This window comes from Tamandua tetradactyla, chromosome 22 (genome assembly GCF_023851605.1).
Source record: "Tamandua tetradactyla isolate mTamTet1 chromosome 22, mTamTet1.pri, whole genome shotgun sequence".
Classification (NCBI taxonomy): Eukaryota; Metazoa; Chordata; class Mammalia; order Pilosa; family Myrmecophagidae; genus Tamandua; species Tamandua tetradactyla.
This window is the reverse complement of record NC_135348.1, coordinates 21,618,488-21,634,116: the sequence shown is the minus strand read 5'-3', so window position 1 is coordinate 21,634,116 and position 15,629 is coordinate 21,618,488. Positions and strand designations below refer to the sequence as shown.

Sequence of the window (15,629 nt, the reverse complement as noted above, 5' to 3'; positions counted from 1 at the left end):
GGTATCTTTTCATACTACCTCTTCTGAGAATCTATGAATAGTCCACACTTGAGCTACTTAGTATACACTTGTTACTACATTGTAAGCTCTCTTGAGAGCAAGATCTATGCCTGCTTATATCTTTGTACACCTCTTAGCAGGATACTGAACCCATTTGCATTCAATTAAAAGCAACTTTTTCTCATAAGAACAATTGTGCATAAGAATGTGAGTATAGGTACCTACACACCAAGAAGTACTTTTAAAAGTCACAAAGCACGAAAAAAATTAACAAGTAAAAATTATATACATATTGTTAAATGTCATCTTAAAACAGCCTTTTTCAAACCACTTTTTTTTCCTAAAATTATAAGTTGCTGATAAGTGAGCTAAATTATCCTAGACTACAAATAGACTTTTCTTGGAAATTGGATTCCTAGGTATAATTAACAAGTTATTTTCTCTTTATCCCTTTGTTTTCATCTTCCTCCAGTTTTTTCCCCAGCCCTTCTGAGTATAACTTAGACAAATTTAACTGAGACTATGAGTTAGACAATTGAAAACTAGGTTAACAACTGGTCTTTTTTGTTTTTTTTAAATACCAAAAAACACCAAACAAAAGCAAACATTCTAACTTTTGATCATTCCATTCTACATATATAATCAGTAATTCACAATATCATCACATAGTTGCATATTCATCATCATCATCATTTCTTGGAACATTTGCATCTATTCATAAAAAGAAATAAAAAGAAAACAGAAAAAAATTCATACACACCATACCCCCCACCCCTCCCCCTCACCAATCACCAGCATTTCACTCTAAATTTATTTTAACATTTGTTCCCCCTATTATTCATCTTCATTCCATATGTTTTACTCATCTGTTGATAAGGTAGATAAAAGGAGCATCAGACACAAGGTTTTCACAATCACATAGTCACATTGTGAAAGCTATATCATTATACAGTCATCTTCAAGAAACATGGCTACTGGAACACAGCTCCACATTTTCAGGCAGTTCCCTCTGGCCTCTCTACTACATCTTGACTAACAAGGTGATATCTATTTAATGCGTAAGAATAACCTCCAGGATAACCTCTCAACTCTGTCTGGAATCTCTCAGCCATTGACACTTTATCTCATTTCGCTCTTCCCCTTTTTGGTTGAGAAGGTTTTCTCAATACCCTGATGCTGAGCCTCAGTTCATTCTAAGGGTTTTCTCAATCCCTTGATGCTGAGTCTCAGCTCATTCCAGGATGACTGTCTCACGTTGCCAAGAAGGTTCACACCCCTGGGAGTCATGTCACACGTAGACCGGGGGAGGGTGGTGAGTTTGCTTGTTGTGCTGGCTGGAGAGGCCACATCTGAGCAACAAAAGAGGTTCTCTTGAGGGTGACTCTTAGGCCTAATTTTAAGTAGGCTTGACCTATCCTTTCTGGGGTTAAGTTTCATATGAACAAACCCCAAGATTGGGGGCTCAGGCTATAGCTTTGGTTGTCTGCACTGCTTGTGAGAATATCAACAATTCAACTTGGGGAAGTTGAATTTTCCTCTTTCTCACCATTCCCCGAAGGAGACTTTGCAAATACTTTTTTATTCACTGTTCAAATCACTCTGGGATTTACTGGGGCATCAATGCTAGTCTGTTTTAACCAGACAGTTGGTCTTGTGAAAACTATTAGAAATTTTCAATAAATCACCATCACTTATCAAAATGTGCTATTTGAATATAGTAACAGCACTGAATTACATATTTGAATGTGGTTTAAAGAGGAAATTTTAGGTTGGATATATGTTAAGAATAAAATTAAAAATAAAAAAAATCATGGAACTGCACAACACACAATGAACCTTAAGTGAAATCATGGACTATAATTAACAGTACAGTTATAAAAGTGTATTCTTGTCAATTGTAACAAATGTACCACACCAATACCAGGTGTTATTATCAGGATGCTTATGGGAATCCTGTAAACGTACCAATTCTCTGATTAAATCAAAATTTATTATTAAAAAATAAAAAATAGGTCCATCCATGTTATTACATGCTTCATAAGTTTATCCTGTCTTAAAGCTGCATAATATTCCATCATATGTATATACCACAGTTTGTTTAGTCATTCTTTTGTTGATGGACATTTTGGCTGTTTCCATCTCTTTGCAATTGTAAATAACGCTGCTATAAACATTGGTGTGCAAATGTCCGTTTGTGTCTTTGCCCTTAAGTCCTTTGAGTAGATACCCAGCAATGGTATTGCTGGGTCGTATGGCAATTCTATATTCAGCTTTTTGAGGAACCGCCAAACTGCCTTCCACAGTGGTTGCACCATTTGACATTCCCACCAACAGTGGATAAGTGTGCCTCTTTTGAACATTATGCTGAGTGAGTCTAGCCAAAAACTAAAGGACAAATACTGTATGGTCCCACTGATGTGAACGGACATTCGAGAATAAACTTGGAATATGTCATTGGTAACAGAGTCCAGCAGGAGGTAGAAACAGGGTAAGATAATGGGTAATTGGAGCTGAAGAGATACAGACTGTGCAACAGGACTAGATACAAAAACTCAAAAATGGACAGCACAATAATACCTAATTGTAAAGTAATCATGTTAAAACACTGAATGAAACTGCATCTGAGCTATAGGTTTTGTTTGTTTGTTTGTTTGTTTGTTTTTGTTTTTTTGTTTTTTTTGTTTTTTTTTTTTTACTATTATTATTACTTTTATTTCTTTTCTCTATATTAACATTCTATATCTTTGTCTGGTGTGTCGCTAGTTCTTCTAAACCGATGCAAATGTACTAAGAAACGATGATCATGCATCTATGTGATGATGTTAAGAATTACTGATTCCATATATAGAATGGTATGATTTCTAAATGTTGGGTTAATTTCTTTTTTTTTTCTGTTAATTAATAAAAAAAATAAAAATAAAAAATAAAATAAAAAATAAATATATTACATACCAAGTTATGGAAAAAAATATTGCAAAATAGTTTGTCTATTAAATCTCTCTCATCAGTATTTCCCAAGAGAACTTTTTGAATGATGAAAATGTTCAACCCTCTGCACTGGCCAATTCCATAGCCACAAGTGATTACCGAATACCTTAAATGTGGCTAATGTAACTGTGGAATTGAATGTTCAGCTTTATTTCATTTTAATTAATTTAATTTTAAATAGCCACATGTGGCTAGCTAGTGGCTTCTCTACTGCTCAGCACAACTAACGATAATACAAAGTGGAAACAGTAAAGTATAATCCTGTGGTGATCTGAAGCCGTATGTACCCCAGAAAAACATGTTCTTAAATGTCATCCATTCTTATGGGTGGAAACCATTTCAAATAGGACCTTTCAATAAGGCTACTTCAGGTAAGGTGTGATCCAGCCCAATGAGGATGGGTCTTGATTCTATTACTGGAGTTAAGGACGTCATATCAACGGAATGTAAAGGAAAGTCAGTCATATGAGCAAAAGTTTATTTCAGGACTAAAGATACATGTTAAGCATGTTCCTTAGTACCACCTTGATGCTATTTTTCAAATAATTTTGAAAATTCATACAACAAAAAAGAAAAATAACATTCTGTTACAAGAGGGAGAATATTTCTAATTTGGATGTTTTCTACTGTTATATATTTAAAACTTTATTTTCATCACTTGTGTGCACTGATGGGAGTCTTTACTCAATTCTGTTTAGAGGAAGAAATTTAACCTTTTGAATTTTAATAATTGTTTGGCTTGAAACTACATGGACCCCAAAGTCTATAGAGACCTTCAATGATATAGAAGGTGGATTTAACTATCTTTGAGAGAAAATTCCTGTGAAATAAAGGGAAAAAGGCGGAAAGCCTCTATATTTCTCTGAATATTTTTCATGATCTCTGTTCTAGTTTGCAAGCTGCCAGAATGCAATATACCAGAAACAGAACAGCTTTTAAAAAGGGAGAAGTTTACAAATTTACAGGTTTAAGGCTGTGAAAATGTCCAAATTAAGGCACTGACAAAAGGGTACCTTCATTCAAGAAAGGCAGATGAAGTTCAGGCTTTCTCTTTCAGCTGGAAGGGCACACGGCAAAGTCTGCAAGCTTTCTCTCCCAGCTTCTTGTTTCATGAAGCTCCCTTAGGGGCGTTTTCCTTCTTCATCTCCAAAGCTCTCTGGCTGTGTGGGCTCTGTAGCTTTTTTCCAAAGTGGTTTCCTCTTAAAGGGCTCCAGTAAGTACCCCCACCTTGAATGGGTGGAGAAACATCTCCATGAAAACCATCTAATCAAAAGTTACCACCCACAATTAAGTGGGCCACATCTCCATGTATAATCAAAAAGTTTCCACCCAACAATACTGAATGAGGATTAAAGAACTTGGCTTTTCTGGGTACAAACAAATTCAAACTGGCACAATCTCTATTAATTTTTTTCTCCTTAGTTTAAAAAGGTAGAAGTGAAGAAAGGAGAAAGTCCACTATTCTTTTTTTTGGGGGGGGGATGTAAACAAGAAAACAAGAAATAGTCTTTCCTATTTCTAATTCTAGTTTTTGAAACGAGTGAAAATATATAGTGTTCTAAATTTGTATACCTCGGCAGTTGTTGATGAATTCTGAATGGCTTGGTGAGATGCTATCACAGATGTAAACATCAAAAATGAATTTCTTAGATTGTCATAATAAAATGTAACAATTTTTTCTGATTAAAAAATCATACCTGACTATTATACATTCTTTTCCTAGTATCTTGAATACTGCCTTTTTTTTCTCCTTTATATAGAGATGCATATCATTCTCCAGAGCTCCTCTAAAGAAGTCACTTTATTTTCTGTATCTCATTTAAAAAAAAGAAAAAACTAACTTCTGACAATATGATGAGACAAAAGTCATACCTTATCAAAGCAATATTCCGAATTAGGAACCTACCAAACCCAAATGCAGAGGGCTGTAACATGAGGCGTCTAAAGAAAGAAGCACATTAGCTTTCATTTGCTGCCGTATCATACTGCAAGTTCAGGTTTTCTGGTTGCTCATTACCACTTTGGCTTTTTTCTTTTCTTTATCTTCCCTTCCTTCCCGTTTTCCCTGCTTTTCTCCTTTCATATCCCCTACCCTCCTTCTCTCTCTCCTTCTCCTCACCTTCCTCTTCTTGTTCTCCACCACCTCCTTCTTTCTCTGTCTCTCTCTCTGTCATTTCTAATGAGGCCTCTGACCTAGACATGATCTAATTTGACACACTATCCCACTGTTGCTTCTGTTTTTCAGACTTACTCAGATTTTTTATTCTTCTCTAAAATACTGTACAGTTTCTTTTTCAGCACTGTCTGGAAATTCAGCTTTCACGCGTCAGTTTAATTACATATTTCCACAAGTTGTCAAAGGATAAACCTGAATGATAAAATACTTTCATTTAATAACCCCTCCTTTTCAATGATAAAATATTCTCCTTTAATACAGCAATTCTCTATAATTATCCACCTAAAACTTTCAAATCAAAGCTCAATGAGCCTGATTTCTTTCTGTCCAATCTAACCTTGTCCCAAGGCCTAACCACCTAAAGCAGTTATAGGGGGAGGGCTAGGTACAGAAAAATATGGTGAAGTATGGTTTAGAACTTTTTTTCCACTGGGCCTGGAGATTAGAAATTATAAGCATAAAAAATGCTATAGAATAAGCTATGCTTGTTAATATTTTTTCCCAATAAAGCCTTTGCAACAGTAACTGTAACAATCAGATCATTAATAAAATATAAATAGCTTTAGAATAGGAATAACTGATTAAAATCTAATCAAATTCCAGTAAATAAAATGAAAGATCTTTAAGAAATACAGAAAAGTTTTCCTGGATTTAAACTTAGAACAAGTTAAACAATTGTAGTATATTTTCCAGAACATGATAGTCAATGTACTTTTAAAATTATTTATAATTTTAAAATATTATGAAAACAAATTTTCAACCTCTGATAAAATAAATTTTCTGGTGAATTTTAAATTAAGCCTATGTAATTATATTCTGCATAGGTGTGTGCTCCCTAAATTTATACAAGCTTACTGATAAAATAAACTAGCCTAAGGTAATACTGAATTGAACTGAGAAATTTTAGGCATATTATAATACAATAATTTGTGTGTTCTGAATATAAAGTATATAAATGCATGGCTGTATTTCTAACCCAAGCATAAATTTCTTTCTTTCTCAGTTATTTTATGATATCTCTGTTTTTTCTCCCCTTCATGAATACTGTTACTGGAAGGAAGTATGCAGGTTCAAAAGCTTTGCAAATTTAGTATCAAATTTATTTCTAATTATGTGCAGTCTGGATAAATAAAAATCATAAGTGGAATGGGTATGGAAGGTGATACAAAGTTTAACAGAATGGATTTGTTTGTAATAGTCATTGTTGACTATAAGCTCTGAATGAATGTAGAGAGTTGTAAAAAGGAGTTTATGAAAGTGAATTCTGCCTGTCAGTGTTGACCAAAATAGTTATGTGTAGGTGATTATATCTATATTTTTCAAACTTTCTATAATAAACATATTAAATTTCTAATAGCTTTTTTAAAAAAATTATTTTTAAAGCATTTTCCCACAGAATAATTTATACACAGTTACATACCTTTCTATCAATCACTTTTTGATATACCTACAAAATGAATCTGGTGTGTGATAAACTGCTTTTTTAAAACATCTCACTTGGCAGACACACAAACTTAAAAGCAAAACCTAGTCTTCTGTGGAGTTGCAACAAAATAAAAGCTATCTTTTAAAAAAATATTAGAGATGATAATCTATTTCTTTGCTTGAAGTTTCAGAGTTAAAATGCATGGTCTTCAAACTTCAGTTGCCAAATCATCATCTGGGGGCAATTCTCAGATTAAAGTTGTCTGGAATCATCACACTGTGAAAACCACCATTTAAATCAAGGAATTTTAAAGCTCCTTGGAGGCAAGAATAATATATTACCATCATTATTACCATTACTGTTATTTTCATTCTAGAACCTAGCCCAATGGCTAGCACAAAGGAGGAAGTTCACAAATGTTTCTTTAAAAAAAAAAGATATAAGATTAAACAGCAACATACAGTAAATCAGAGCTAAAATGAAATGTTTTATTTTGTCAAACTACAATCTACATTTCCAGAAATAAAAACCTTTGGCTTTTAGAAGTGTTAAATGTCAACTTGAAAATCTGCATCAATGATAGAGTTTGGTTGTCTAACACTGCTTTATCATAAATGAAGAACAGAAACTAAAGAGAATGTTCTCTTTCTTTGGGAGAAGAATCCAGAAATATGTATAGATTATGTACCCTCAGGTTCTTCCCTGCTTCTCTCTACATTCAGGTTTAATTAGGATTAGCAATAGGATCTGAGTCCACACAGTACATTAATAATAGAAAAAACTGTCAAGAAGTTCTAAGAAAATACCAAACACTACTCCTCCTGACCTCTTCCCTCCACCTGCCCTTCTCTCCGCCCCACAACCAACATCACCACCTAACTGAGACTACATAATCTTACCTTAAGAATCTGCATGCAGTTGAAGGCAGGGACCTAAATGGTTTTGCTCACCATACTACTATCCCTGGAGTCCCCCAAATAATAAGTGAACACATACATTTACTAAGGTAAATTTTCAGTTAGGAGAAATAAGAGCAGAGGAACGACAGCTACCATTATCAATTAGAAGTTAGCAGGCATCTCCTACTAGAGGCCATAAAACTAAGCAGTTCTCTGGTAAGGTGGATTCAAATTAATAAAATTTAAACTTGGTTTTAATCAACTACTATAATTATGTATCTCAGGAGGCCCTTTACAAATATTCTAGTCCACACTAATTTATATTTACTCATTTTTATACAAATGGGTGTGAGGACAAGTATTTTTCCAGTTTAGGAATGATGACATTTTAAAAATTAATAAAAATAAAAATGAAAGTACCTGGCATTTGTTAAAGGGTAATAAAATAACTTCAGTCAATTGGCTAGTTCTATACCAGTAAATTTCTTTAAATAGTAATGAAATCATTGCTTTAAAAAATCCATCTTTATTAAAATAAAAAAAAAGTTGCCTCGGCCTCCACAAAATTAGATTTGTAAGTTGCTGGTCATTCCTATAATTAAATCTATGTCACAAATTTGCAAGAAAAATGGTCACTGTGACTAATGCATTTACTTGCTACACAAGTCCTGTCAGACAGCATAGAGCATTATGCTGCTAAAATGGAGTAGATAAGAATCTATGCATTTTTATTAAGTAACAAAGATTATTTTTTATTTACGATGATTTTACAATAAAATGTAAATCATTTTATTTACAATGATTTACAAAAAAACAAAGAGTTTGTTTTAGAAAAAAATCCAAATGAAGTTACTGCAAGGTTTCCTTAACCAAGCATTATAGCACACTTAAAACTCTACAAATATGTTTGACATTTTGGCATACATGCATACTGTTTTTACTAGGCAAGTGCTATGTAAAAAATTACCAACGTAAGGAATACAAACATGATCAGGTTGTCAGGGCTCCTGATTGTGAGGTTTTCCTCAATTGATCTTCCAGAATGGTTTTAATCCATGTCTTTGATGACGTGATTGTAAATGCTATTAGAGACCAGTGTGCCAAAGGGTTACAGTGCACCAAAGGGTAAGAAGCATAAAAGTTAGACGACTTAAATGATGCGTGGACAGAAAATTCATGTTTAAACTCATTTTCTTTTCAAATCTTTTGTAGTCCTTTCCCTTCCAAGTCTTTCAAGGAAAGGAAAGTTCTCGGTTTGGTACTGGTACCACTTCTCTATTTATCAATCAGACTCAAAGCCTTGCATAGGCAGCAGTTTGTTTAGAAATTAATACCAGTTTTTTCTCATTTGATTTAATTTATATTAACTTCTATTCATGACAAGATTTTTTAAATTTGCAGTGTTGATGTAAAGTTTTCAGTAAAAATAAATTGAAAAGTGGGTCTGTTTATTTTAATAATAAAAATAATTTGCTATCACAGCAAAAATCATAAAGGTGCCTAAAATTTGGAAACACTGCATTAAAGGCAACTCTTATTTTCCCTCTTTCTTAAAACTTTTATCGTAACTTTTTTTTTCACATATTTATGCTTTGGATATTTGTTACAGTATCTAGAACAATGCCTTGAACCTAATGGACCCTGAGTAAATATATATATATATATGTTAATTTTATATCATTTTTTCCTAGTTTGTGCTATACTGCTAATTAAACAAAAGGTATGTTTTAAGAGAAAGTAGTCTATTCTGTGCAATCTAGCTTTTACAATGTTCATATGAACAAAGAGGTGAGCAAATAAAATACATGATGTAATGATGGGTTCCATTTTATAAAGCTGGAAATCCATTTCCAGTTGCCTCAACAAAGTAAAGACCAGGCTTGGACATTTTAAATCTTGGATTTATTGAGTTTTTAACAGTAAAAGGATGAAATTAAAATAGCAAACAAATTCAGTTGTTTGTTTTGTCCAGAAGTCATCCTTTCTAGCATTTAAGCATGATAACTTGGACTGGTTAAGGTAAAAGCAAATTAAGCAAAACCAAACCAAATCAAAACAAAACAGCATAGTCTTCATTATTGCACAAACATTCCATAAACATAAACTGAATAAAAAATTCACATCTTAGGTTTAGGTGAAAGAGAAAATAAATTAAAACATCTTGTTTGGTGCCACTCTTAACCCTCTATGTTAATACTTGAGATTTTTGAGCTAATTTTTAAAGAGCAATAACTTCCCCACAGTTGCAGAGTAATCAATGATTTCCTCTCTGATCATTCTAAGTGTGGCTGAGTTTATATATATATAAATTATATATTTTTAAAAATTTATATTTTTTAACAAAAAAGGAAGAATAAAAGGAGGTGATAAACATACATCACAAGTTAATTAAAACATAGCATTTGTATTTGCAGCTTTTTTCTTTCTGCAACTACAACAACATCACCTAACTATTCAAATCTTTCTACAAAGCTAGATAGTAGTGTAGGATCAGTCAAAGTAAAAATGGGAACAGAGGAGTAGAAGAGTAAGGAATGAAAACTATCTGCTGGCTAGTTCTTTCGCTCAAAGAAAGGAGTCCCTTTTAGCCATTGGTCTGGCATGGAAAGAACAAAATTTAATCTATTTTGATAATTTCTGCTAGTTTCAGCAATGACTAATTTTAAAGGAGGAATTATGTGAAAGACCCCCATTTCTCAACACTTTAAATGAAGAAATTTAGAAAATAAAGAGTGATTTTTATAGATCTTTTCTAAGACTTGGCATTATGAATTCACAAAGATAATTTAACTTTGTTTCTAACTACTGATGTTTCAGAAAAATTTTTAAGTTTGTTTCCATGAATTGTTATAATGTTGTACAACATAGTTATTGGAAACTCATTTGGCATGAACAATTTTGTCATTCACTGGGATTTCCTTTTGAGATTAGGAGTTACCAAAAATAATAAAATAGACTGTGGAGTCTAAAATGAAAATATTCTACCCTTCTCCTTTTAAACATTAACACATAATGCTTGGAGACATGGAAATGAAATTAGCCTCCAAACCGAAAGAACTAAAGGTCTAACAAATCATTTGTTATAAACTTAGTTTTGGAAATTTTCCTTTAACATTCAAATCTTTTGAAATTAAAGAAAAGATTTTCAAACTGAAACCAATATCTATGTTTTTTAAAAAAACTTGTTTCGGGCGGGCCGCGGTGGCTCAGCGGGCAAAGTGCTTGCCTGCCATGCCGGAGGACCTCGGTTCGATTCCCGGCCCCAGCCCATGTAAAAAACAAACAAACAAACAAAATACAATAAAACAAGAAAATGTTTAAAAGATGTTTCCCTTTCTTCCTCCCTTCCTTCCTTCCATCCTTCCTTCCTTCTCTCTGTCTTTCCTTCCCTTCCTCCCTCTCTCTTTAAAAAAAAAATAAAAAAAAAAAAAACTTGTTTCGAGATGGCTGAACCTGAAATACATTGTTTTACATAGAAATACATACACACATAAATTCCAAAAGCATTTTAGTAAATTCAGGGTGGCTGGCAATCAAATTTTTATTAATACCTCATCAAGAGGGAAATCTCAAATCACTTATTATAGTCCCTGATTATTGTAAACTGAACAATTTAAATGAGAGGAAGAGATAATGACACTAACTTCTTAACTTAAAACAATCCTCTGTGGCATGATTTTTAAATATTCTCTTGTTCTGAAATTTATGTAAATTGAATTCATCTATCATCAGTTATTACTAGCCTAGCTACATTTAAAAAAACAAAACAAAACAGTTTTCTGTAGCAATTAGCTCTTAAAAATGCTGTGTTTTAATTAGACTTGGGACATTATTAAACTAGCTATAAATATGTACAGTATTTTATTTGGTATACTCAGATGCCTAAAAATCAACAAGAATGCCCTCAGTTCTTTCCTTTAAAAACTCTTCTAATCAAGCCTTTCATTCAAAGTTTCAAGGCATTCTGAAGTTAAAAATACCCTTTTCAGACTCCATTAAGTAAATATAAAGGGAATGGTCACTCAATCAGAATAATAATTGGATCAGCATATTTTAGAGATCATTGGACCTAGTCAGAGATAACCAACTTCTTCATTTTACAGATGTCCATAAATATGAAAAAAATATTCAAGGGAGATCTAAATCTTAAAGCTGTTTCACCATGTCAAACAAGCAATTTACATAGATAACCCCATTCAATCCTCATTACAACTCTATAGTTTAGGGTCTATCATTATCTCATTTTTTTTTTTTACCTTCCCTTCCCTCCATTACCCATTTCACATACAGCCAATCCTCATTATTCACAGATTTAATATTTGCAAATTTGCCTACTTGATAAAATTTATCGTGACCCCAAAATCAATCAACATTCTGCCCATGTCCTTTCAAAGTCATTTGTGAACATGGGCAAAATGGTGAAAATTTTCAGTCATCCCATGTACTCATTCCCAAGTGAGGTGGAACAAGGCAATACTGTGTCTTCTTGTTTCAGCTCTCATACCATAAACAAGTATCCTTTTTGCAGTATATTTACTGCCACATTTTTTCTATTTTGTGCATTTTGTTGCTGATTTCATTGTTTAAATGGCCTCCAAGTATAGTGCTGAAGCGGTTGTCTAATATTCCTAAGCACAAGGCTATGATGTTCCTTATGGAGAAAATTCATGTGTTAGATAAGCTTTGTTCAAACATGAGCAAACTCATTGGCTATGAGTTCAATGCTAATAAATCAGCAGTATATATTAAATAAGGCATCTTTAAACAAAACACATCAAAAAGATTATGTATTTGATGAAAATGTTGTGACCAGAAGCTAACTGAAACCTAACTCTGTATTCCCCCTAGGAGAAATAGTTTAGTATTCACGAATTCAATGTTCACAGCAACTTTATAGAACATAATTACACAAATAACAAGAATCGAAAAACAATATAAGGAAGGTTATACTGTTAAGTTAATTGACTAAGGATTCAAGCCCAGACAGTGTGACTCCAGAAACCATCTGACTACCACAATCCAAATTTTAAGGATAGGTGGAAATTTTACATTTATAAAGAAAATGACCAAATAACTGTCACAAGTAACACCCTCTAAGAATAACAAACTAAAACATAAAGGTTATACTTCTGAATTGAAATCTGAGGCTAGTGGTTTTCTGATAAACCTTTCCACTTCTAAGATGTCACTCTAAGTATGTATTTTGCAGAAGTTATACCATTAAAACCTCCATTACTCTACGTGGCATTAAAAGCTGTGTAGCACTGTGTAGAATTAACATAAGTAACAATGTGTTTAAAAGCTTCAACTATATTTAAATATATACAATAAGAAACAAAATGAGCATTTTAAATACAGTTCATTGATATTTTACCTAGACTCATGAACCAGTTTATATCCAACTGGTTTTAATCTTGTGTCTATTAATGAGTTATATACTCAAAATGCAATATTCTAATTTATTTTCATGAATTTAATGAAGTTTTAGTGTATAAACAATAATCTTCAATTAACCAAAAATTTAGTTTCTTTGCCATTTTTCATAAAATAAGTCTTTACTACATTATCTATTAAAAATGCTAAAACATTATAGTTCTTATAATTATACTTGGTACTATCTATTAAAGTAGAATTGGTTTTGAATCTGTTTAAATATACTTTAGTTTATACTTCCAGAAATATTACCTTTTCTTGTAAATTACTCAGTTATTTCCACATTTAAATTTTTTTGCACATAGATGTCTCAGAAGTACCCAAGATAGTAGCTTCATTGACAGTGAAATGTACAAAATAAATGACATGTCAACAAGTAAATTAGCATTCCCTTTCTGACCAGCTGGGTCATGTTTCCTTTTCAAAATCCTTAGTCCCATGATACAAAATAATAATAATCTAAAAGACCTCATTAAGTGATCAATATATTGACATAACCTCTATAAGGAGACACATAGAATTTTAATTGATTCCTTGAATCCATTAAATGGATATTAAACCCAAGTCTGTAAATTACATGGTAAGAGAACATTTGCTTTATTCATTAACTAATTTTCTTAAGGGTATTGATGATGATACATGAAAACATTCAAGAACTTTAATTTAACCAAATAGTAAAAGAAGTCCAGTTTTCATTAAATCTTTCATAGAAACCACATTAAAACTAAAGTTATAATAGATAGGTTGTCATATTTACTTACCAAAAAACTTCCAAAGGCCGAATTAAATATCGCAGCTGCCTATAGAAAAAATAAATAGGAAAAAAAAAAAACTCACTGAAAGTAAATAGGCATAAATAGGAAAAGTAAAGATTAGCATTCTCCTTTCCCTCTCTATTCAAAACCTCAAAACATTGACTCCATGAAGCAAAGTTAGGTGCTGCTTACAAAAATTGCCAGTGGCCTGTGGTTTTCTAAGACAGATGAGCTGCAGCTTAAGAATTCATAAATAATGGGTCTCAAAACCAGGCAGAAAAGGCTTTCCATGAGAGGCTTTGAACCTATATGACAGTACCAAAAAAACATCACCAATAGTAAATCAAAATCTTGTTGTTATCGATTTTGCCACTAGACTCAGAACAATCAGAGGTTGATTTATTCACACACACACACAAAAAGCATATTCCTAAGAGAAGGAAAAACAGAAAAGCAAGGCAAACAGTAAATACTGCCTCTCAGTGAATATAATATCTATTAGCTACAACTACAAGGTAAGATCTGTTGTTCCCACCTACCACACATTAGAAATATGAACGATGCTGTTAAGACCATGGAATTTATTTGCTATACCATTAATTCCAAAGTAGAGACAAGCAAGCAAAACCTCAATTTGCTGTTCATAATTCAAAGAAGAAATATTTCACTTAGAGCTTACCCAAATATCCAGGGAATATATAGTAGATGTTATATGGCTTTTAACTTTAAATCAATCACTATATTCCATGAAGCTACACCTAAATCCTGAAAGCTTCTCACATTACCCAAAAATGGTAAAAACTTGTATAAAATCCAATTTGATGAGAGAAAGGAAGAGAGAAAAAAATAATAAAAGGCAAGAAAAGGGAGAGAGAGACCATATTTACATTATTGTAGATGTCCTGTAGATTCACAGCAGAATTAAAATTAATTATCATGGACATTATCAGCCACATTGAAGTAAGAAAAGGATGTCAGTTTAGTAAGTTTGAATAAATTCCAAAGCCAGGCTACGAGCTGTAGCTGAAATGCCTTCTGTTCCAGAAGAGGATGCAATGAGAGTGAATAGGTAATGAGATCCCTGGCTCCAGAGAGCTTAGCAATCCTATTCAAGTTCATAATTAATTCAAAGCTTTGATAATTTCATTAGATTTCTCCTTTGCTGGCCCTATCAATAAAAGATAGCACTGGACCCCAGCTCCTCTGTGGCGTAAACATAGGCACAGGCAGAGACCAGGGAAACCTTTGCTTCCTGACAGGGACAATGGCATATGGTGTTCCATGTTGTACAGGGAGCATTGAAAAAAAAACAAAAGGTTTCTAAAGAAAACAGAAGACAATTGGAAACCATACCAACATATCGAACACATCTTTCTGGAATCCCATTATGGAAGATTCCAGAAAAAAAACTTTTCATGGAGTAAAAATAAGGAGAAGAGTATAAATTAATGAGTTGTGATAAGGTCAACAAGGAACATTGCCTTCCTTCCCACCAAAAAATGTACTTTCCCCACAAATAAGTTTGATTTCATGGCCCTAGTTTGTGTTGTAAATGGACTTATCTCTCTTTCTAGCAAAGAAATGAGGTTTACCCAATTCATTCCATTCCAGAGATTTTCATTAACCTTATACAAACTAGATAACTAGCAGATGTGCCTAGTATTTAAAGAAGTATGGAACAGTTTAAAGTAAAAAGACTTAGAAGTGAAAATGAAATAATTATCAACATTAATCTTCTAGTCAAATAGCCATACTCCCTCCCGTGCCTGTTCTCTTTTTTAACCCAAACACAAGCAATGTATTATATGTGGATTGGCTATGTCCCTACTTCTCATAAAAAGACAGTGATGAAAGTGATGGGCTATCATAGGTACCCACAGATCCTGCAGGCCAATTGTGGCAGTGTGGCACTTATTCTTAATTCTTTTTCTGACAGTGGTAATGGATTTGAA

General features: G+C 32.9%; 1 protein-coding gene across 3 annotated transcripts in view; it reads right to left on the bottom strand.

Moving 5' to 3' along the window:
• Nucleotides 1-15,629, bottom strand: part of SLC10A7 (solute carrier family 10 member 7) — a 273,235-nt gene that overhangs the window by 172,697 nt on the left and 84,909 nt on the right. For 2 of the 3 annotated variants that reach the window (XM_077139878.1, XM_077139881.1), the window contains one exon: nt 13,684-13,722. The exons of the other annotated variant lie outside the window; for it this stretch is intronic. In XM_077139878.1, the coding sequence (XP_076995993.1) occupies nt 13,684-13,722 (39 nt within the window). The remainder of the gene's footprint in view (nt 1-13,683; nt 13,723-15,629) is intronic. 3 annotated transcript variants of the gene reach the window in all.